This window comes from Megascapheus bottae, chromosome 6, assembly GCF_031878675.1.
Source record: "Megascapheus bottae isolate mThoBot1 chromosome 6, mThoBot2.hap1, whole genome shotgun sequence".
Classification (NCBI taxonomy): domain Eukaryota; kingdom Metazoa; phylum Chordata; class Mammalia; order Rodentia; family Geomyidae; genus Megascapheus; species Megascapheus bottae.
In genome coordinates this window covers 76,368,559-76,391,037 of record NC_143514.1, presented here as the reverse complement: position 1 = coordinate 76,391,037, position 22,479 = coordinate 76,368,559, and the positions used below count along the sequence as shown (strand labels likewise).

Genomic DNA, 22,479 nt, shown 5'->3' with positions numbered 1-22,479 from the left:
AAGCCAGCTTGGGAAGAATAGTCCCTGCAAGATTCTTATCTTCAGTTAACCACCAAAACACCTGAAGAGGAGCTGTGCCCCAAAGGTAGAGCCCTATCTATAAGCAAAAGAGGTAGGGACAGCCCTTATGCCCCACACCCCACAAAAACAAAGTAACAATACAGCAGGGCTGGGAATGTGGCTTAGTGGTAGAGTGTTCCCCTAGCTGCATGAAGCCCTGGGTTCAATTCCTCAGTACCATATAAACAGAAAAAGCCAGATGTGATGCTGTGGTTCAAGTCATGGAGTGCTAGACTTGAGCAAATGAAGCTCAGGGACAGTGCCTTGGCCCTGAGTTCAAGCCGCAAGACTGGCAAAACAAAGCAAAACAAAAACACAGCCAGTCACGTATGGCTCATTTTTGTAATCCTGTAATCCTAGCTATTCAGGAAACTGAGATCAGACAATTGAGTTTCAAAGCCAGCTTGAGCATGAAAGCTTGAGCATGGGTTCCTTATTTCCAATTAACTTCACAAAAGCCAGAAGTGGAGCTATGGCTCAAGTGGTAGAGTACAAACAATTAGCAAAAAGCCTTGTTGTATGGTAGCTTGTACAGGGATCCCAGTCGAAGATTTCAGTTCCAAGAGGGGAATTTGGGGTCCTTGTTCCGGGGAAGCCCAGAACTCCAGCAAGTGGTGGAATCTAGATGCAGACACAGACCAGGCATGGACAGCACAGACCTTGGCAAGACCAGAGGGGAGGCGAATGACCCTCCCACACCCCGGAGCAGCTCACAGCCAAACCCCAACGAGTCAGTAGCCCATGGGGTTCCCCCAAACCCATTGGGAAAGCAGAGCTGGAGACAAGCTACAGAACTTAACCCAGACCCCACTCAACCCCGCCCAAGAAAGACTGGCAAGGAATTCAGAATCCTGTCCTTTCTCCCAACAGCCCCCTCCCCCAGTCCATTGACAGGAGACTGACAGGTAGGCAGGTGGGCGCTAAGACCCAGCACCCAACAAAGGTGTCCCTGCTCCCACCTGCCCAACAGCCTCCTCTCTGAGGCCACTGAAACTGGAGACTGAGGGGTGCTAAGACCCTGCCTTCCAACAGCGGGTAGGGGTGTGGGGGTGCATGCACGTGTGTCGGCATCTGAGTGATCCAAAACTCAGTGGGGCGCCCTCCTGCTGGGAGTCTCTGGCAAGCCAGCACCAAGGGGCCTTCCAACCCAGGCACACAAAGACAGCCGCAAGCGGCCCAGTACTTCTAGCAGAAATCAGGGGTGCACTCTGCTCTAGTATGGAAAAACAGAAAGAGAAGGGATAAAAACCAAAACAACAGGAAACTGGAGGGCCGGCCAGCAAGGGCTGAGCTCCCTCTCTGAGAACCAGAAAGGCGTTGCTCCACCCTCAGAGCCCACGTCCTCAGCTGGGCCCTGCCCCTGGGAACAGGGCTGGCAAACCAGCAGTTGGGCTAGCTGAGACCTAGGTGTGCAGCTCCACACAGCCCTTGGGAACTTTGGGTCACTCCAATAAAAGCAGCAAGCTCAGACCCAGTCAGTAACAGAATTCTTCTGGCTAAGAACCACACATATATACAAATACCCAGAATCATCAGCCCGAAACCAAGTAAACACCACCGTCTATTGACCACAGAGCCAACCTACAACAGTCTCAACTTCCCCAAATGCAGCGGAAATCACAGGGACAAATCACGAAATACATAAATAATCCAAGTCCCACAGCAATCCCAAAAGGAAACAAGAGTCAAGGGATGAGAGAGAAGTCACCATCCAAAGAAATGACACCTGAAGAGACTCCAGACATGACTCTGTTCGAGACGATGATTGCAGCCATGACTAAAGAGATTAAAGCAGAACTCCAAGAACAATTCTAGGGGTATAAGCAGGAAATCACCAAGGAGGTCCTTGATTTCAAGAGAAATGGAGAAGACGAAAATAGACAAAGCTTATACTTCCCTAGATGGAAAGATGAATACTCTCAGAGCAGACACGATGGGCTCAATGTCCACAATGCAAACTGAAATGGAAGTGCTAAGCAACGGATTGACTGAAACGGAGAATAGGACATCAGGAAAAGATAAAACACAGAGCTGGAACAGAGTCATCAGTCTGGAGAAATCAGTCAGAATTCACCAGAAAAGTCCAAGAACTGGCAGATGCAGCCAAGAAATCTAATCTTCATATAATAGGAATTGATGAAGGGGAGGAGTTTCAAACAAAGGGATGCAATACTTATTCACCAAGATTATAGCAGAGAACTTCCCCAACCAAAAAAGGAAAAGTCTTACTCACATTACTGAAGCCTTCAGGGCCCCAAACAAGCAGGACCCCAGAAGGAACTCCTCCAGACACATCATAGTAAAAACATTAGACCTGAATACTAATGAGCTGATCTTATTTATTTATTTTTTTTGTGGGTCATGGGGCTTGTACTCAGCCTGGAAGCTGTCCCTGAGCTCCTCAACTCAAAGCTACTGCCCTACCCTTGAGCCAAGCCCAACCTTCCATTTTCTAGAGGTTAATTGGAGATAAGAGTCGCAGGTCCTTTTATGCCAGGGCTAGATTTGAATCTTGATCCTCAGATCTCATCCTTCTGAGTAGCTAGGATTATAGGTGTGAGTAAGTGCACCTGGCAGGAGCTGATCTTAAATGCGGCAAAAGCAAAGAAAGAGCTATACTACAATGGAAAAAAAATTAGAATCACTGCAGACCTCTCCATGCAAACTCTAAATGCAAGAAAAGCTTAGAAAAATATCATTTATGCCCTGAAGACCAACAACTGCCAACCCAGACTGATATATCCAGTGAAATTAGAATTTGCATTTGAGGGAGAAACAATAATATTTCATTCCAAAGAGAAGCTATGTGAATATAAGCACACTAAACCAGCATTACAAAAACAATTAAACAATCAAGAGCAAATTGCAAAACAACAAGAATTCCCATCAAGAAGCTATCACCTCTAAATCAATAAACACAAGGGGGAAAAAAGAGAGAGAGAAAGAAACACAGAAGGAAAAATAACTAATGACAAAAATATGACAAAAGATGCTAACCACTTCTCCATAATTTCCCTAAATGTGAATGGGCTGAACAACCCAATCAAAAGACACAGAATAGCAGATTGGATTAAGAAACAAGACCCATCAATAAGCTGTCTCCAAGAGACCCACCTCACTGACAAAAAAAGAAACAAACTCCAAGTGAAAGGACTGGAAGAATTTTCCACTTCAACGCACCATGCAAAAAAGCAGGAGTAGCAATCTTAATCTCTGACAAAATGAACTTCTCTTTAAAATCAGTACATAAAGATAAAGGTGGTCACTACATATTTGTAAAGGGGACAATTCATAACCAGAATATTACAGTTATCAAACATTTACTCCCCAACATGGGAGCACCTAAGTACATCAAGCAAACTCTCTTACAGTTACAGAACAAGATAGATTCAAGCACAGTCATAGTGGGATTCTTCAATAAACCACTCTCACCAAAAGACAGGTCAACTCAACAAAAAATAAGCAAAGATATCTTTGACTTAAAAGACACCATAGCTTAGGTAGGCTTAACAGATATACAAAGCGTCTTCCACCCAATCTAAACATGTTATACATTTTTCTTAGCAGCACATGGAACACACTCCAAAGTAGATCATATAGTTCATACAGAAAACTTAAGCAGATACAAGAGCACTGATATAATCCCCTGTATTCTATTTAATCACAGTGGAATCAGAATAGTTCTGAACAACATAGTAAGGGGTAAAAAACATTCAAACACTTGGAAGCTGAACAACACACTTCTGAATAAATCCTGGATTACAGAACAAATCAAAGAAGAAATTCAAAACTTTCTTGAATGTAATGACAATCAAGATACATCACAAAGCAACTTATGGGACACAGCAAAGGCAGTTCTAAGGGGAAATTTATCACACTAGGAGCCCATATTAAAAAGACAGAAGCACATGTAAATAATCTAAAGAAGAAATTGGAGCATGTAGAGGAGTAAGAAAAAGTTAATTCTAAAACAACTAGAAGGACAGAAGTAACAAAAATAAAATCGGAATATCAGAGATTGAAATAAGATCTACTATACATAAAATTAATAAATAAAAAAGTTGGTGCTCTGAAAGAGTCAACAAAACTGACAGTCCCATGGCAAGATTAATAAAAAAAAATAAAAGGAAAGGGGAGACTCAAGTTTAGAGGTCCTATGGGAACAATCACAACTGATATTCAAGAAATTGAAAATAAGGGAATGCAACCTTTATTCACCAAGATAATAGCAGAGAACTTCTTCAACCTCAAAAGGGAAAATACTCACGTGATTGAAGGCTTCAGAACTCCAAGCAGGCAAGATTCTAGAAGGAATTGTCTAGATACATCATAGTAAAAACATTAGACCCGAATACTAAGGAGCTGATCTTAAATACCACAAAAACAAAGAAAGAGCTATATTACAATGGAAAAAAATTAGAATACCTGCAGACCTCTCTATGCAAAACCTAAATGCACGAAACGCTTGGAAAAATATCATTCATGTCACGACGACCAACAACTGCCAACCCAGACTGATATAGCCAGTGAAACTAACATTTGCATTTGAGGGAGAAACAAGAATATTTCATTTCAAAGAGAAATTATATGACACACTAAACCAGCATTACAAAAACAAATAATCAAGAACAAGTTGCAGAAGAGCAAGAACTACCATCAAGAAGCTATCACCTATAAATCACTAAACACAAAGGGAGAAATGGATGATTTCTTAAATAAATATAGTCTATCCACATTGAACCAAGAAGAGATAAGCAAACTGAACAAACCAATCTCATACAATGAGATAGCAGAAGCAATCAGGGAAATGCCAACCAAAAAGAGCCCAGGACCACATGCTTTCACTGTGGAATTCTACAAGACTTTTAAAGATGAATGAATAACCATACTCTTGAAACTCTGTTGAGAAATAGAAACAGAAGGAGCCATACCAAGCTCATTTTATGAAGCTAATATTACACTCATCCCCAAACCAAGGAAAGACTCAACAAAAAAAGAGAACTACAAACCTATCTCTCTAATGAACACAAACACACCGCTCCTCAAAAAGTACTAGCCAACAGAATCCAGAAACAAATTTTAAAAATTATACACTACAATTAAGTAGGCTTAATCCTACAGATGCAAGGCTGGTTTAACATTCACAAATTAATTAATGTAATACATCATATCAATGGAGCTAAGGATAAGAATCATTTGATAATTTCTCTGGACACGGAGAAGGCACTTGACAAAATACACCACCCATTTGTGTTGAAAGCACTAGAGAAAATAGGAATAGTGAGTACATTCCTTAAAATAATTAAAGCCACATATGACAAATCTATAGCCAGTATTATACTAAAAGGAGAAATGCTGGAACCATTTACCTTAAAATCAGGAACTAGAGAGGGATGCCCACTCTCTCTGTTATGCCCAGCGGAGGAGTCCCCCATTGAAGACCACCGAGATTGAGGAATCCGAAATGCAACAGCAAGGGTTTATTGCAGGATACCAGCCTGGCTGGGAACTCACCCTCTAGCTCGGAGGAGGGAGAGTTCCCGGTTACATTTTGCAGTCCTTTTGAAGGCAAAACCCACAAACCGACTGCTAGGGCAAGCAGAAATGACACTTTTAGGTGCAAACCACAGGCATGTCTTGCACGTACAGTTCTTCCTTATTCTTATTCCATTTATAATTTTTTATGCAATTATTTAGCAAAAATCATTTAGCAAGCATTCTTACAGAATTGTTTAGCAAGCATCTTTTACAAGCCATTTTTATAACCTAACGAAAGGGCCTCATGAAATACAGAACTGAACACTTACTTGTTGAGAAGTTAATTTTCACTGAAGGGTTTTATTAAGAGTATCTGAGGGGGACTAAGGGGGATTTCTGGTCCCTCATCTCCACTTCTCTTCAATATAGTGCTGGAACCCTTAGCCAGAGCAATAAGGAAAGAGAAGGACATCAAAGGGATCCACATAGGGAAAGAAGAAATTAAACTATCCCTTTTCGCAGCTGACATGATCATCTACCTGAGTGACCCAATAAGCTCCACTCCCAAATTCCTAGAACTAATAAACCACTTTAGCAAAGTGGCAGGATATAAAATTAACCTGCAAAAATCAGTAGCCTTTCTATATGCCAACAATAGGCAAACAGGTTGAAGAGAGATCTGTCACAGGTCTACCCCACTCTCCCTGACTGTGGTGTGCCTCATCCTGGACTCCGGGTCCTCCCTTGCCTGCAACCTGGGTCCCTCTTACCTGGGCCACACTTTCTGCTCCAGCAGCATATCAAGCCCCTCCAGAGTGACTTGCAACATCTCCAGGTCTCCTTGGTTCATCAGGGCCCCCAGCGGGAGGCAGGCAAAGGGCCAGGCCTGCACCACAGCCTTCAGCACCTCCATGCGTCTCTTGACAATGGCCTCTCGGAGCAGTGCTGGGAAGAGGTTCCAGGGAAGGACCTCCAGAGCAGACATGGCCAGGGCCAGGTCCTCCAGCAGCCTCTCCACTCCCAGCTGTCCCAGTGTGGGAAAGCTCATGGTCGTCAGTGGGATGAACCTGCAGGGGAAAGAGCAAGTCAGACCCAAGGTGACAAGGCCCTTCTTCAAGAGACCTCATGTCACATCACTGTCACCACTGCAGCCATGGGGGGAGAAGTCAGTTGGTGCCCTTTCCACTCAGCCCAATGCCCACACAGGCACAGCACTGGACACCAGGCAGCAGGAAGACCCCAACACAGGCACACACAGCTCATCATGGTCACACCCAGTTCCAGGCAGGACTCTGATCTCAGAACCCGCTGGTCAGGAACAATGAGGAGACTGAAAGTCACCCCAACATTTTGGTCCCTGGAGCTTGCTAGCTTGCTTGCTTGCTTGCTTTCTCTCTCTCTCTCTCTCTCTCTCTCTCTCTCTCTCTCTCTCTCTCTCTCTCTCTCTCTCTCTCTCTCTCTCTCTTTCTTCCTTTTTTTTTTTTGGCCAGTCCCAGGCTTGGGACTGAGCACTGTCCTTGGACTTTCTCAAGGCTAGAACTCTATTACTTGAGTCTCAGCACCATTTCTGGCTTTTTTCTTTGTATGTGGAACCAAGGAATTGAACCGGGGACTTCGTTCATGGTAGGCAAGCTAGAAACTACCACTAGGTCAAACTCATGGCCACACTGGAGCTTTGTTCATGGCTAATGCTGGCATTCTAACACCTGGACCAAAGCTCACTCTTTTTGTGATTTTCATGTTTCATTGGACATCTAAGCATCACACTCTCCTGTCTGGGTTGGTTTGGAATCCTCAGATCTTGGCCTTCTGATTACCTAGGCTAACAGGAGTTAGTCAAGATGGTGATTCTCATCTCTAATCCCATATCAGAGACCTGGTGGTTCAAGCCTCTAATCCTAGCTACTCAGGAAGCTGAGAGGAGTTCAAGCTCAAGGCCAGGAGGAAAGGAAAATACACATTTAGTTTTATAAATTTGAAGGTACAGCAATCAAAACACAAATCCAGCTATTCTGCCTGAGGAAAAGATCCATTTGGAATCTAAACTAATGTCTTAAATCAATTTATCAATAGAGGACACATTCCTTCTGGATGCCAGTGGCTCACATGTGTAATCCTGGATGAAATCTAAGTTTCATGGTAGAAAGACAACCTGGACAGTCAACTCTGTGACCCTCATCTCCAATCAATCACCAGACAACCCAAAAGAGGAGCTGTGGCTCCAATGGTAGAGTACCAGCCTTGAGGAAACACAGCTCAGGGACAGCACACAGGTACTGAGTTTAAAAGCCCCAGCATGGGCACAAAGAAGAGCTCCAAATCACAGTCCTCTCAGTGGCATCCCTGGGAGGGGCTGAGAGGAATATTTGCTTTTCCCTAGGGAGGCTGGATACTTACCAGATGTGGAGCAGGTAGCCAGGTCTCTCTGAAGGCAAAAGGAGCAGGCAGTGATTCAACTTGTCTGAAGCTTTTATCCCTTGGCTACTGGCTTTACCATTGGCTAGGTACTAGTATCCAATCAGAAAGCAGCTCTGCTGGAGAACTGAAGGACTGCCTACTTGATCCTGCCCCCCCCCCTACTCTAGGGCCAATGCCCCATTTTCGGTTTTCTAGAGGCTAATTGGAGATAAGAGTCTTAGGTCCTTTTGTGTCCAGGTTGGCTTTGAACCTTGATCCTCGCATCTCAGCCTCCTGAGTAGCTAGGGTTACAGGCGGGAGCCCCCACCCAGCCCCTATCCTAGCTAAAGAAAATGAAGGTTTTAATACTCAGTTGTGGCTTCTGTGCATCCAGATGCTTGTGTTTCACACACTCTCCTGTGACTTTCAAGTTCATGTGTGTGATAGAAAGACTTGCTCTGCTCTTCAATATGTGTTGTAGATGTTCTACCTTGGAGGTAATAGGCCCAGTCACTGAAAAAGTTAATGAGAGAGGGAGAGAGAGGGGGGGGGGCGGGGCGGGGGGTGTTGAATTTAAATTAACATCCCCTTCTCCTCAGTTTTCCAGATCAAGGTATGAGCTCTACCACTTTGGGCACCCCTCCATTTCAGGCTTTTTGGTCATTAAAATAGGAGATTAACTCTCTCTTTCTTTCTTTGCTTCTGTCGTTCTCTCTGTTATGTTTTGGTGGGTAGTGGAGCTTGAACTCTAAGCTGGGCATTGTACCTGAGCTCTTCAGCTCAAGGCTATCACCCTACCACTTGAGCCAGATTGCCACTTCCTACTTTCTGGTGGTTAATTGTAAATAAGGGTCTCTCGGACTTTTGTGCCCAGACTGGCTTTGAACCGAGATCCATAGAAGTCAGCCTCCTGATTAGGCAGGATTATAGGTATGAGCCACTGCAACTGGTGCTTTATTATTTATTTATTACTTATTTTTTGTTTGGTGTGTCATGGGACTTGAACTCTGTACTTGGGCTCTGTCTCTGAGTTTATCAGCACAAGTCTACCACCTTACCCCTTGAGCTACCACCAAACTCCATGATTTCTAGTGGTTGATTGGAGATAAGAGTCTAATGTTCTTTAGTGCCCAGGCTGGCTTTGAATCTTGATCCTCAGTTCTCAGCCTTCTGAGTAGCTAGGATTACAGGTGTGAGCCACCACACCCAGCTTTATTTTTATCTTGGTGCTCAAATGTATTCTCTGTTGTTTCATGGAATATTGTACCCAGAAGTGTATAGTTATGTGGTTGCCCAGCACAGACTATTCTTTTATGCCAGTTCTGGGACTAGAACCCTGGGCCAGGGTGTTCTCCCTTAGGCTTTGTGCTCAAGGCTGGCATTCTATCACATGAGTCACAGGTCCACTTCCGAGGTTTTGGAGGTTAAGGTAGGAAAGAGAGAAAAGAATGTAAGATTACAGGCATGAACCACAGGCACCTGGCTTAGAATTTTCTTTTAGTTTTTTTTATTTTTGAGTCCTGGGGTTGGACTCTGTCCTGAGCGCTGTCCCTGTGCTCTTCAGCTCAAGGCTCTACCCTTGAACCACAAAGCCACTTTCTGTTTTATAGTGATTAATTGGAGATGAGAGTCTCTCGGACTTTAGCGCCCCGGCTGGCTTTGAACTGTGATCCTCAGATCGCAGCCTCTTGTGTACCTAGGATCACATGTGTGAGCCACCACGCCTGGCTGTTTTTTCTTTCTTGAGAATTGGTGCCAAAAATAAGGACACCAAAACGGCTTATGAGGTCCCCCTGAAGATCCTGGCCCACAGTAACTTCGTGGGGCGGCTCATTGGCAAGGAAGGGTGCAACCTCAAGAAGGTGGAACTGAATAAGGAGCTGAAAATCACCATCTCCTCCTTGTAGGACCTCACCCTCTACAATCCAGAAAGGACCATCACTGTGAAGGGGGCCATCTAGGACTGCTGTAGGGCTGAGCAGGAGATCATGAAGAAAGTTTGGGAGGCCTACAAGAACGATGTGGCTACCACGACCCTGCACTCTCACCTGATCCCTGCCCTCAACCTGGCTATTGTTGGTCTTTCCCCAGCCTCGTCCACCGTGGTGCCACCCCTCCCAGAAGCCTTACTGGGACTGCTCCCTACAGCTCCTTTATGGCTGCGGAGCAGGAGATGGTGCAGGTGTTCATTTCTGCCCTGGCAGTGGGTGCCATCATTGGCAAGGAGGGACAGCACATCAAGCAGCTTCTTGGTTTCCAGCGCCTCCATCAAGATTGCTCCACCTGAATCACCTGATTCCAAAGTTCGAATGGTTATCATCACTGGACCCCCAGAAGCCCAATTTAAGGCTCAGGGAAGAATCTATGGGCAACTCAAAGAAGAAAACTTCTTCGGTCCCAAGGAGGAAGTAAAACTGGAGACCCACATCCGGGTCCCAGCCTCGGCAGCTGGCTAGGTCATTGGCAAAGGTGGCAAAATGGTGAACGAACTGCAGAGCTTAACAGCTCCTGAAGTGGGAGTGCCAGGAGACCAGACCCCGGATGAGAATGACCAGGTCATTGTGAAGATCATTGGGCACTTCTACACCAGCCAGATGGCCAAGGGGAAGATTTGAGACTTTCTGGTTCAGGTTAAGCAGCAGCACCAGAAGGGACAGAGCAACCAGGCCCAGGCACGGAGGAAGTGACCAGCCCCTTCCCGTCCTATTGACTCCAGAACAATGGGCAGATTGGAGAACGTGCTCTCCCAGCAGGCCTGAGAATGAGTGGGAATCAGAGTCCCCCTGGCCCAGGCTGGAGATCAGGTTTGCCCACTGTCTTGAACTAGATGTCTCAGTGAGGAATTGTGATCTCCCAGCCACAAACACCAGGCCAATTAATTAACCGTACAGCCACCCCTCAGAACCTCCTCATTACATTGAATTCTAGCTCAGGGTGCTTTTAAACGTGGATTGTTTAAGGAAGCTGTCCACCCTCCACCTAGAGGGTGGGACAGACCCTAGTGGGGAAAAGAAATAAAATTTTCTTCAGATTTTTAAAAAAACCTCAAAGGATGGCTGTTTTGTAACCTTAAAAATGTCATCTTTCCTGTTCCCAGGGGTGGGGCCCAGCCTGGGGTCTGGGATTTGGGAATTTCTGGTAGCTCTCAGCTAAACCAGCCCGACTGGTTTCCGCCTTGTTCCCAGAGGCAGGGCCCAGCCTAGGACATGGGCTCCGAGGGCAGAGCCATGCCTTTCTGGCTCTCAGAGGGTGAGCTCGGCCCCTGCTAGTCTGTCCTTCAGTTCCCTGCTGTATTTCAGCTGCTTTGGCTGAGAGTCTTTCCGTGACTTGGTGGGGGCCCCTTGGTGCTGTTTTGGTGGAGACTCCCTGCAGGTGGGCTCCCCGCTTAGGTTTGGGTCAGTCAGATGCTGGCTTGAAGACTCCTGCACACCCCCACCCGCTGTTGGAAGGCAGGGTCTGAGTGCCCCTCAGTCTCCAGTTTCAGTGGTCTGGGAGAGGAGGCTGTTGGGCAGATGGGAGCAGGGACACCTCTGCCCCCTTTGGTGGGATGCTGGGTCTTAGCGCCTGCCCGCCTGTCAGTCTCCTGTCAATGGCCTGGGGGAGGGGGTAGTTGGGGAAAGGGACAGGATTCTGAATTCCTTGTCCCCCTGCACTTGCCAGTCTTTCTTGGGCATGGTGGGAGGGGTCTTGGTTAAGTTATGTAGCTCGCCACCAGCTCTGCTTTCCCGATGGGTCTCAGCTAGCCATCTGCTGGGCGAGCTGAGATTGAAGTACACAACTCCATCCTATGGCCCACTGTGGGGCCACTGGTTGGGCTGAGAGCTAGCTGTGCAGTGGCACACAGCCTCTGGGAACAGGCTGAACACCTGTAAAGCTGCAAACTCTGACCTAGTCACCGGTGGAACCAATTTAGCTGAGAAGCACAGGTATACACAGATTTCCAGAAGCACCAGTCCCAAGCCAAGTAAAGACTGGCACCAACTGACCACAGAGCAAACCTACAACAGTCCTTGATGCCTCGGAAAGTGCAATGACAAATTACGACATACATAAATTATCAAAGACCCACAAAAGCCCAAAAGGAAACAACAGTGAAGGGATACCATCCCAAGAAATGACACATGAAGAGACCTAAAATATGACTCTATTCAAGGAGATGATTGTGGACATGATTTAAGAGATTAAAGCAGAATTCTAAAAACAATTCCAGGAGTATAAGCAGGAAATTACCAAGGAGCTCCTCGAATTCAAAAGAGAAATGGAAGTAAAGATTAATACCCTCTCAGCAGACATGAGCAGCTGTTTCCACAATTCAAGCAAAAATAGATGCATTAAGCGACGGATTGACTGAGATGAAGAATAGGACAGCAGGAACGGAGGATAGAAAGCAAGAGCTGAAACAGAGAATCATCAGTTTGGAGAAAGCAGTTAGAATTCACCAAAGAGAACTCCAGGACCTGGCAGATGCAGCCAAGAAATCTAATAGTCGTATAACAGGGATCGATGAGGGGGCAGAGTACCAGGACAAAGGAATGAAACCCTTATCAACAAAATCATAGCAGAGAACTTCCCCAACCTCAAAAGGGAAAATACTCACATTATTGAAGGTTTCAGGACTCCAAATAGGCAAGATCCTAGAGAGAACTCGTCTAGACATATCATAGTGAAAAACACAAGAAGCGAATACCAAGAAGCTGATCTTAAATGCTGCAAAAACAAAGAAAGAGCTATACTACAACAGGAAAAAAAAATCGATTTACAGCAGATCTCTCCACCCAAATCCTAAATGCTAGAAAAGCTTGAAAAAACATCATTCATGTCCTGAAGACCAACAACTGCCAACCCAGACTGATATATTGAGCAAAATTAGCATTTACATTTGAGGGAGAAACAAGAATATTTCACTCCAAAGAGAAGCTTTATGAACACATGCACAATAAACCAGCATTACAAAAAATATTAATTAATCGAGAACAAATTGTAGAACATCAAGAACCCCCCCATCAAGAAGCAACTATCTATAATTCACTAAACACAAAAGGGGGAAAAAAGAGAGAGAAAGAAACTTAGAAGTAAAACTAAATAATGACTATGGACACTGACCACTTTTCCATAATTTCCCTAAAAGCGAATGGGCTGAACAATCCAATCAAAAGACACAGAGCAGCAGACTGTATTAAGAAAAAAGACACATCCATATGTTGCCTCTCACTGCCAAAGACAGAAACAAACTCCAATTGAAAGGATGGAAAAGAATTGTCCACTCCAATGCACCAGGCAAAAAAGCAGGAGTAGCAATCTTAATCTCCGACAAAATTAACTTCTCAGTAAAATCAGTACATAAAGAAAAAGATGGCCATTACCTATCAGTAAAGGGTACAATCCACACCCGCAATATTACAGTTATAAACATTTACTCCCCCACCATGGGAGCACCCAAATTCGCCAAGTAAACACTCTTAGAATTACAGAACAAGATAGACTCAAACACAAACATAGTGGGAGATTTTAATACACTACTCTCACCAAATGATAGGTCAACTCAACAAAAGTTAAGCAAAGACATGGTCGACTTAAACAACACCATAGCCCAGCTGGGCTTAACAGATATACACAGAATCTTCCATCCAATGGTGAAACTTTATACATTTTTCTCAGCAGCACTATGGGCATAGTAATGGAAATATAAACATAACTATATAGACATAAAATCCTATAACTCTATAGACATAATGTTTTATTTCATAAATTAATATGTTTCTATGACATACAAACCTTTAGCCTAATTTTGATTAAGTTCTAAATACTAAGTCCCAGTGATTGTAAATAGATATTCCCTCCTTGAACACTTGTTTGTTAAACTTGTCATTTAAAATATGATGTAAAAATCAACGTTAATAAATTCTTTAATAAAAAAAACTATAGACATAATGTTTTATTACATAGATTAATATGTATCTCTGATATACAAATCCTTCGCCTAATTTTGATTATGTTCTGAAAACTAAGTGCCAGTGATTGTATGTAGAGTTTCCCTTCTTGAATACTTGTTTGTTAAACAGGTCATTTGAAATATGATGTAAAAATCAATGTTAATAAATTCTTTAATAAAAAAGAAATAACAAATGTTGTCAGGGATGTGACCAGAAGGAAATGCTACTACACTGCCAGTGGAAATGCAAACTTGTTCAACCACTCTGTAATGCAGTGTGCAGATTCCTCAGAAGAATAAACATAGAACTCTCCTAGAGCAATCCCACTCCTGGGCATTTACCCAAATGACCACAAACAAGGCCATACTAAACCTACCAGCATTATTTAACATTTCAGCATTTATCCTTGCAGGATTATTTACCACAGCTAAGATGTGGAGCCAACCCAGATGCCCCTTAGTATATCAATGGCTCAAGAAGATGTGGCATATATATATATATGTATTATGTGTGTATACAGTAGTGCTCTATACCTCCATCAGAAAGTATAGCATTGCCTTATTAGTAAGAAAATGTAAAGACTTGGAAAAATTTGTATTAAGTGAAGCAAGCCAGGCTCCAAAAAAATGTAACTTATATATTTTCATTTATTTTAACAACTAGAATACATCTGTGATATTCTTAGCAAGGGATCACAATAACCCAATTGCTAAATATATATATATATATAATGGTATCAAAACGAACTGCAAGCATTGAGTTAAGAAAACAATAGTGCAATAGCTATGTGCATATGGCCACAAAGGATGAGGCTAAGCAAATGAACTCCAGGATATGGAAACAAGATATATATATATATATATATGTATATATATATATATATATGTATATATATATATGTGTGTGTGTGTGTGTGTATCTTAATGTACCATGTGAAGTTATTTCTTCTCTCTCTCCCTCTCTCTCTCTTTTCTCCTTATGGCTTATCTCATGTTGTTACTGTTATCTGACTTTTGTACCTGGTATATTGCATTTGTTTGCTTATTTGAAATAGGGACAGGAAGGAAAAAACAAAATGAATGGGAGGAATGGGGGAGGAGGGAAATTGGGAGAAAAACATGGGTAGGGAATGTTCAAAAAATGGGAATGTTCTGAGGTAACGTGCCCCCTACCTGACAAATGTAACTGTAACCCCATCATCCTGACAATGAAGTACAATTTTTAAAATAAAAATTAAAAAAAGGAGTAAACCTTTGGGCTGAGAATGGACCTCAGTGGTAGAGTGTTTGCCTAGAAGGTGTTTGGGGCCCTGGGTTCAATCCTCAGTACCTCATGCATATATATACACACACACCAAAAGAAAGAAGAAAGAAAGAAAGAAAGAAAGAAAGAAAGAAAGAAAGAAACAAAGAAAGAAACAAAGAAAGAAACAAAGAAAAGAAAAGAAAGAACTCTCCCCCCCTAAAAAAAAAAGAATTGGTGCCACAACAATTTGGAGAGAGGCTTCACAAATGGGACTACCTAAAAATAAAAAGCTTCTACATAGACAAGGCATAGCTAATAAAGTAGAAGGTCAGCCAACCAACTGGGAAAAATATATACCAATACTACATCAGGCAAATGCTTAATATCAAATATCTACAGGAAACTCAAGAAACAAATCCTCCTCGAAACCCAACAAACCAATCACTAAATGGGCAAGGGAAATAAAGAGAGACTTATCAAAGAAGAGGTAAAAATGGCAAAGGAAAAAAAATGAGAAAATGCTCATCATCCATGCTCATAAAGGAAATGCAATTAAAAACCACCCTAAGATACCAGCTAGGATGACAGGCACGAGAACTGACCCCTTGATTACAGACGTCCTTATTCATGAGAGAGCGACCGGATGTCCAAGAAAAATACACTCACTTGCTTCCGTATAGAACTCTAACCCTCTGCACATGACCCCGATAATAAAGCAAAAGAAGCCATAAAGCAAAACATCTCTTTATTGTTATGAAGTCAAATGAACAGAGTAAATGTGCCCATTCCATGGGGCCAGACAGGAAAACCACAATTCCCTCTCGTTCCTCCCAGGTAGAATCCACCCCACCAGCACACACAGCACACAGGGCCCACGGTGCCCACAACACCAACACCACATTTTTTACAGTTAAAGTGGAAGGGAGAGGAAATTGTCCTCTTCTTTCTTCTGCTCTTTTCCTATTTTATTTTTGTGTGTGTGTCATGGGGCTTGAATCCTCCTGGGCACTGCCCCTGAGCCCAATCGCTCCAGAGTACCACCCTACCCTTGAGCCCAGTTCCACTTCCTGTTTTTTAGAGGTTAATTGGAGATAAGAGTCTCAGGTCCTTTTGTCCCCAGGCTGGCTTTGATCCTTGGTCCTCAGGTCTCAGCCTCGTGAGTAGCTAGGATGACAGGCATTAGTCACGGCTCCTGACTCTCTTTTCTGTATCCTTCAGGAATGGTCTGGGATTTGTGACCACTTTAGGATGTAGCAGTGTCTTGAGTGGGTAACTCATCATTCTTTCGAAGAGAGGCCAAGAAAATAGCTTAAACTAGTGACGTGTACAAAAGATACACTCTGTAAATGTCCTTGGAAAGGAATATTTCTGTGCAACTACGCAGTTGCCACTTAGTGCCAAGCTGCAGAATTCGCGCTTTTTACACCTCGTACAGGAGGAAGTACAGATCTGGATCTGATGGGCTGGCTGAATGTCCCTCAGGACCTGCACCAAGCTCTCCCAGAGCTGGGAAAATCTCTCCTGGTTGACTTCACACCAGAGCAGACATTGGTGGTAACAACTCTCCAGAGGGGCTGGATACAGTCCATGGCTCAACTGGCCCAGCCTGGCTGTGTGCCTCAGCAGGTTCTGCAGGGTGGCCATGGAGATGGGGTTCCCATAGAAGCTGAACAAGCTGAGCTGGGAGCACTGGCTCAGGGTGGGCAGCATGGCAGAGAGCTGGGCATCATCGATCCCACAGTGTTCTAAGGCCAGGGTCTCCAGGGTGCCAGCCACTTTCTCCAGCAGAGCTCCAAGCGGCCCAGGGCTGAAGTGACCCAAATACATATTCGAGAGATACAGGTGTTTCAGCTGATTGGTGCAGGGACACTGGGACAGATGTGTCAAGTCTGCTGTCCAACATGATAGTGAACTCAAGGACAGAGTCGTCAAGGGCCTCAGGGAGCTGAAGAGAGCAGAGAGACTGGGTGAATGGTGGTGAGCAGAGCAGACTTGGGTACACGGTCCTCACAGGTTGTCCTCATGCATCAATGGAGACCAATCGCAGGAGAATGCTGGCTGAGCCCTGTGGCCCTCCATCGCCCAGGCTGCTTCCTGTCAGTGTCCCTGAGTCTGACCCATGCTGCCTATCTTCCAGCCCCCTCTCCTCACATCTGGCTTCCTGACCTTGGGCTCATTATCCCCCAAACCTCAGCAAAATCATCCTTTCCTATTCCCCTAACAGTACGGTCTTCTTGGCCTTCCACTTCCCATCCTGTGAGCTCAGACGCCCTTCCTACAGAGGAACTCACAGCCACACACCCTTACCGAGTCCACAGTGGGCTTTCTTGCCTGAGCATGCTCCCAGTATGCACCGTGAGGATTTGTGCCATGGAGAGGCCAGGTGAAATCTCAGCCCTATGCTCAGGAGAGCACAACTCTTCCTGTGTCCTCTCACCATCACCCCACACACCCGAGGCCGGCTCATATCCACTCAAGCCAAGGCCAGCTCAGCTCTGCATGCTGGCTGAGCTATTTTGCTCAATCAAGAATTCTACCAACCTGACGCCCTGGGTCACCTCCCCTTGGTGGGAAGAAATGCAGATGATTGTAGATGAAAGCTTCCCAGCCTTTCCTGCCCCAGCTACCTTTGAATTGGGATCCTCACCTGAAGACCTTGTCTAGCTTCTCGTAACGGATTCTGGATCCAGTAATGAGATCTTTCCGGTTTTCTGGATGCAGAAGTTGGAACAAGTATGCATGCAAATTGAGTGCACTCGAAGTACACCGTTCCATGGTCGTTTTGGAGAGAGAAAGGATGTGAGGATTCTTCATCTGGACCAGATAAGGAACAATATTTGCCATGATTTTATGATTCCATAAATCCTCCACAACCAGCTCCTGGATGGAGTCCAGATGAAGCACGTTCAGAATGCTTTGTACTTTAGAGGTCGAATCTGAGGTGGACTCTGAAAGAATCTGCAGCTTCTTACAGCACAGCTGAACCTGGCCTTTTCTTGTCTCAGCCCACTGGAGCAAGTGGGAGAGGCCACAATCCAGGGAGCCAATGCTGACAAACACATTGATGACTATGCGGAAGGGTGGTTGCTCTGCCATCTCTGGATGCTGATTGGCTGCTGGGTTGTCAGTCAGGGCCACTGCAGAGCAGGCTCGATGTAAGGCTAAGTCGCTGGCAGTCCAGTTGTTGGGGAACACATTCCGCAGGTCTATCACCCGCAGTCTGCATCTCCTGGGGGACACACAGGATATTCTCAGAGCAGACACCAGACCATCTCCATTCCCGGCTTTGATTTGACTTAGCTCCCCTAGCGTCCACATTTGCTCTTGCTCTTTTTTTCTGGGTTCTTAGTTTTTAATTGGGCAATAGTAATGGAACTTGAAGGCAGGACCTGGACGCCGCCCCTTAGGATTGTCCCCTCAAGACTGGTTGATGTGGCACTAGAGCCCCACTGCCACTCTGACTTTCTTTCTTGGTTGATTGGGGCAGAGAATCTCAGGGACTTTCTAATCCAGGTTGAAGAATCTTCCACGTAGCTGCCCTCCAAGAGGCTAAGCTGAAAGGAGTGAGCCACTGGTCTCCTGCAGTTTTGTCCACTTTTACACCACTCTTCTCACCTGTGGGATGAGGTAGGTGGGGATCCTGCTGCCATGCCTGCAGCTATCCCTGTGATCCTCCACGCCCAGAAGCCCTGTTCCACCACAGCTCAGCAGAGAGCCTGTGATCCTCTGGCTCTTTGCTGTCTCACGGGTCTACCCCACTCTCCCTGACTGTGGTGTGCCTCATCCTGGACTCCGGGTCCTCCCTTGCCTGCAACCTGGGTCCCTCTTACCTGGGCCACACTTTCTGCTCCAGCAGCATATCAAGCCCCTCCAGAGTGACTTGCAACATCTCCAGGTCTCCTTGGTTCATCAGGGCCCCCAGCGGGAGGCAGGCAAAGGGCCAGGCCTGCACCACAGCCTTCAGCACCTCCACACGTCTCTTGACAATGGCCTCTCGGAGCAGTGCTGGGAAGAGGTTCCAGGGAAGGACCTCCAGAGCAGACATGGCCAGGGCCGGGTCCTCCAGCAGCCTCTCCACTGCCAGCTGCCCCAGTGGGGGAAAGCTCTTGGTCGTCAGTGGGATGAACCTGCAGGGGAAAGAGCAAGTCAGACCCAAGCTGACAAGGCCCTTCTTGAAGAGACCTCATGTCACATCACTGTCACCACTGCAGCCATGGGGAGAGAAGTCAGTTGGTGCCCTTTCCACTCAGCCCGATGCCCACCCAGGCACAGCACTGGACACAAGGCAGCAGGAAGACCCCAACACAGCCACACTCAAGCCAATCATGATTGCACCCAGTTCCAGGCAGGACTCTGATCTCAGAATCCGTTGGTCTGGCACAATGAGACTGAAAGTTACTCCGATTTTTGGGGCATATCATGGGACTTGAAGTCAGGTCTGAGGAGCTTTCTTGATGGCTAACGTTGCCATTCTACCACCTGAACCAAAGCTCACTGTCCTTTTTGTGATTCTCATGTTTTATGGGACATCCAAGCATCACACTCTCCTGTCTGAGTTGGTTTTGAATCCTCAACCGTGGTCTCCCGAATAAGCTATAATAATGAGTTAGTCAAGATGGTGATTCTCATCTCTGATCCCATATCAGAAGCCTGGAGTTAGAAGGGACTGGTTGTTGAAGCCTCTAATCCTAGCTAATCAGGATGCTGACAGGAGTTCAAACTCAATACCAAGAGCAAAAGTAAGCACACCTTTGGTTTTATAAATTTGAAATGAGAATAATCAAAACACAAATCCAGCTATTCTGGCTGAGGAAAAGATCCATTTGGAATCCAAACTAATGTCTTAAATCAATTTATCCAAAGAGGACAAATTCCTACTAGATGCCGGTGGCTCACATCTGCAATCCCAGTTGCAACCTAAGGTTCAGGGTGCAAAGACCATCTGGACAGTCAACTCTGTGACCCTCATGCCCAACCAATCACCAAACAACTCAAAAGAAGAGCTGTGGCTCCAATGGTAGAGTACCAGCTTTGAGGAAACATAAGTCAGAGACATTATATAGATATGGAGTTTAAAAGCCCCAGGATTGGCACAAAGAAGAGCCCCAAATCACCATCTTCTCAGTGGGAGAAGGCTGAGAGGAATATTTGTGTATCCCTAGGGAGGCTGGGGACTTACCAGATGTGGGTCAGGTCGCCTGGTCTCCCAGGAGGCAGCAGCAGCAGGCAGTGATTCCACCTGGCTCTTCTGAAGCTTTTATTCCTTGGCTACTGGCTTTCCCATTGGCTAGGTAGTAGTGTCCAATCAGAAAGCAGCTCTGCTGGACACCTGAAGGACTACCTACTTGACCCTGGTTGCTTTCTTTGCCTTCTCCAAAGGGTTCTTGGGTGAGGGATAAGGTCAGGGAAGGTAAAGAGTTTCATTTTTTTCCCTAGTGGGTCAGGGGCCTGAACCCTGTGTGGGCACTGTCCCTGAGCTCTTCAGCTCCAGGTTACCACCCTAGCCCTGGGCTAGGGCGTTGTCCCAGTGCACTTCAGCTCAAGGTTACCACCCTACACTTGAGCCAAGCCCTGCCCTAACCATGGGCCTGGGCTCTGTCCCTGAGCTCTTGGCTCAAGGCTGCCCACCTACCACTAATCCAACACTACTTTTGGTTTTCTAGAGGTGAATTGCAGATAAGAATCTCAGGTCATTTTGGCCCAGGCTGGTCTGAACCTTGATCCTCCCATCTCAGCCTTCTCAGTACCTAGAATTACAGGTGGGAGCCACCCTGCCCAGCTAAGGAAACTGAAGGTTTTCATACTCAGTTGTGGCTTCTGTCCACCCAGATGCCTGTGTTTCACTCACTCTCCTGTGACTTTGAAGTTCCTGTGTGAGAGAAAGACTTGCTCTGCTCTTCAGTATGTGTTGTAGATGTTCTTCATTGGAGGTAATAGGCCCAGTCACTGAGTGTGTGTGTGTGGTGTGTGTGTGTGTGTGTGTGTGTGTGTGTGTGTGTGTGTGTGTGTGTGTTGGGTTATTTCTAGGAATGGAATTTAAATTAACATCCTCTTCTCTTCAGTTCTCCAGATCAAGGCATGAGCTCTTCCATGTTAGCCACACCTCCACTTCATGCTTTTGGGTCATTAAAATAGGAGATCTTTCTTTCTTTCTTTCTTTCTTTCTTTCTTTCTTTTTTTCTTTCTCACTCTCTCTTTCTCTCTCTCTTTCTCTTTCTTTCTTTCTTTCTCTCTCTCTCTTTCTTTCTTTCTCTCTCTCTTTCATTTTTTGTTCTTTCTCTCGCTCTTTTTCGCTGTCTTTCTTTCTTTCTTTCTCTCTCACTCTTTCTCTCTCTTTCTTTCTTTCTTTCTTTCTTTCTTTCTTTCTTTCTTTCTTTCTTTCTCTCTTTGCTTCTGTCTGTCTCTCTTTTGTGTTTTGGTGGGTAGTGGGGCTTGAACTCTAGGCCGGGCATTGTACCTGAGCTCTTCAACTCAATACTATCACCCTACCACTGGAGCCAGATTGCTACTTCTGACTCTCTGGAAGTTAATTGGAAATAAGAGTCTGTTGCACTCTTGTTACTAGACTGGGTTGAAGCGCGATGTATACAACAAGTCAGCCTACTGAGGAGGCAGGATTATAAGAATGAGCCACTGCCACTGCTGCCCTACTTTATTTATTATTTGCTTAGTTTTTCTTTGGTAAGTCAGGGGGCTTGCATTCTGGATCTGGGCTCTATCCCTGAGCTCTTCAGCTCAAGGCTACTGCCCTACCCCTGAGCCTGGGCATTGTCCTTGAGCTCATCATCTCAAGACCACCACCCCACTCCTTGAGCTACATCCCAGCTACCTGATTTCTAGGGGTTAACTGGAGATAAGAGTCTCATATTCTTTACTGCTGAGGCTGGCCATGAATCTCGATCCTCACAGCTCAGCCTCCTGAATAGGTAGGATTATGGTGTGAGCCACCGTGCCCAGCTTTATTTTTATCTTAGTGTCCAAATGTATTTTCTCTTGTTTCATGGAATGTAGTACACAAAAGTGTATAGTTATGTGGTTGACCAGAGCAGACTATTCTTTTAAGCCAGTCCTGGAACTCCAAATCCCTTAGGCTTTGTGCTCAAGGCTGGCATTCTTCCCGTGAGTCACAGGTCTGCTACTGAGGTTTTGGAGGTTAATGCAGGAAAGAGAGAAAAGTGTGTAAGATACAGGCATGGACCATAGACACCTGGCTTAGAATTTTCTTTTTCTTTCTTTTTCGGTGGTCAGAGGGGTTGAACTCTGGCCTGAAACCCTGTCTCTGTGCCTGCAGCTCAAGGCTACCACTTTAGTCCTTGAGCCACAAAGCCACTTTTTGGTTTTGGTGATTAATTGGAGAAAAGAGTCT

At 45.2% G+C, this 22,479-nt stretch overlaps 1 protein-coding gene and 1 pseudogene across 1 annotated transcript; one reads left to right on the top strand and one right to left on the bottom strand.

The window, feature by feature from the left end:
- The first annotated feature begins 9,641 nt into the window (after window positions 1-9,641).
- Window positions 9,642-10,622, top strand: LOC150062474 (insulin-like growth factor 2 mRNA-binding protein 1 pseudogene; annotated as a pseudogene).
- A 5,805-nt stretch (window positions 10,623-16,427) lies between these two features.
- On the bottom strand, window positions 16,428-19,440 carry LOC150062473 (PRAME family member 12-like). Its single transcript, XM_090334022.1, has 4 exons — window positions 19,376-19,440; window positions 18,944-19,240; window positions 17,761-18,342; window positions 16,428-17,058 (listed from the first exon to the last, which is right to left on the bottom strand). The coding sequence occupies exons 1-4, from the start codon at window positions 19,438-19,440 to the stop codon at window positions 16,428-16,430; spliced, it is 1,575 nt and encodes a 524-aa protein (XP_090190148.1).
- Between the last annotated feature and the right edge of the window lie 3,039 nt (window positions 19,441-22,479).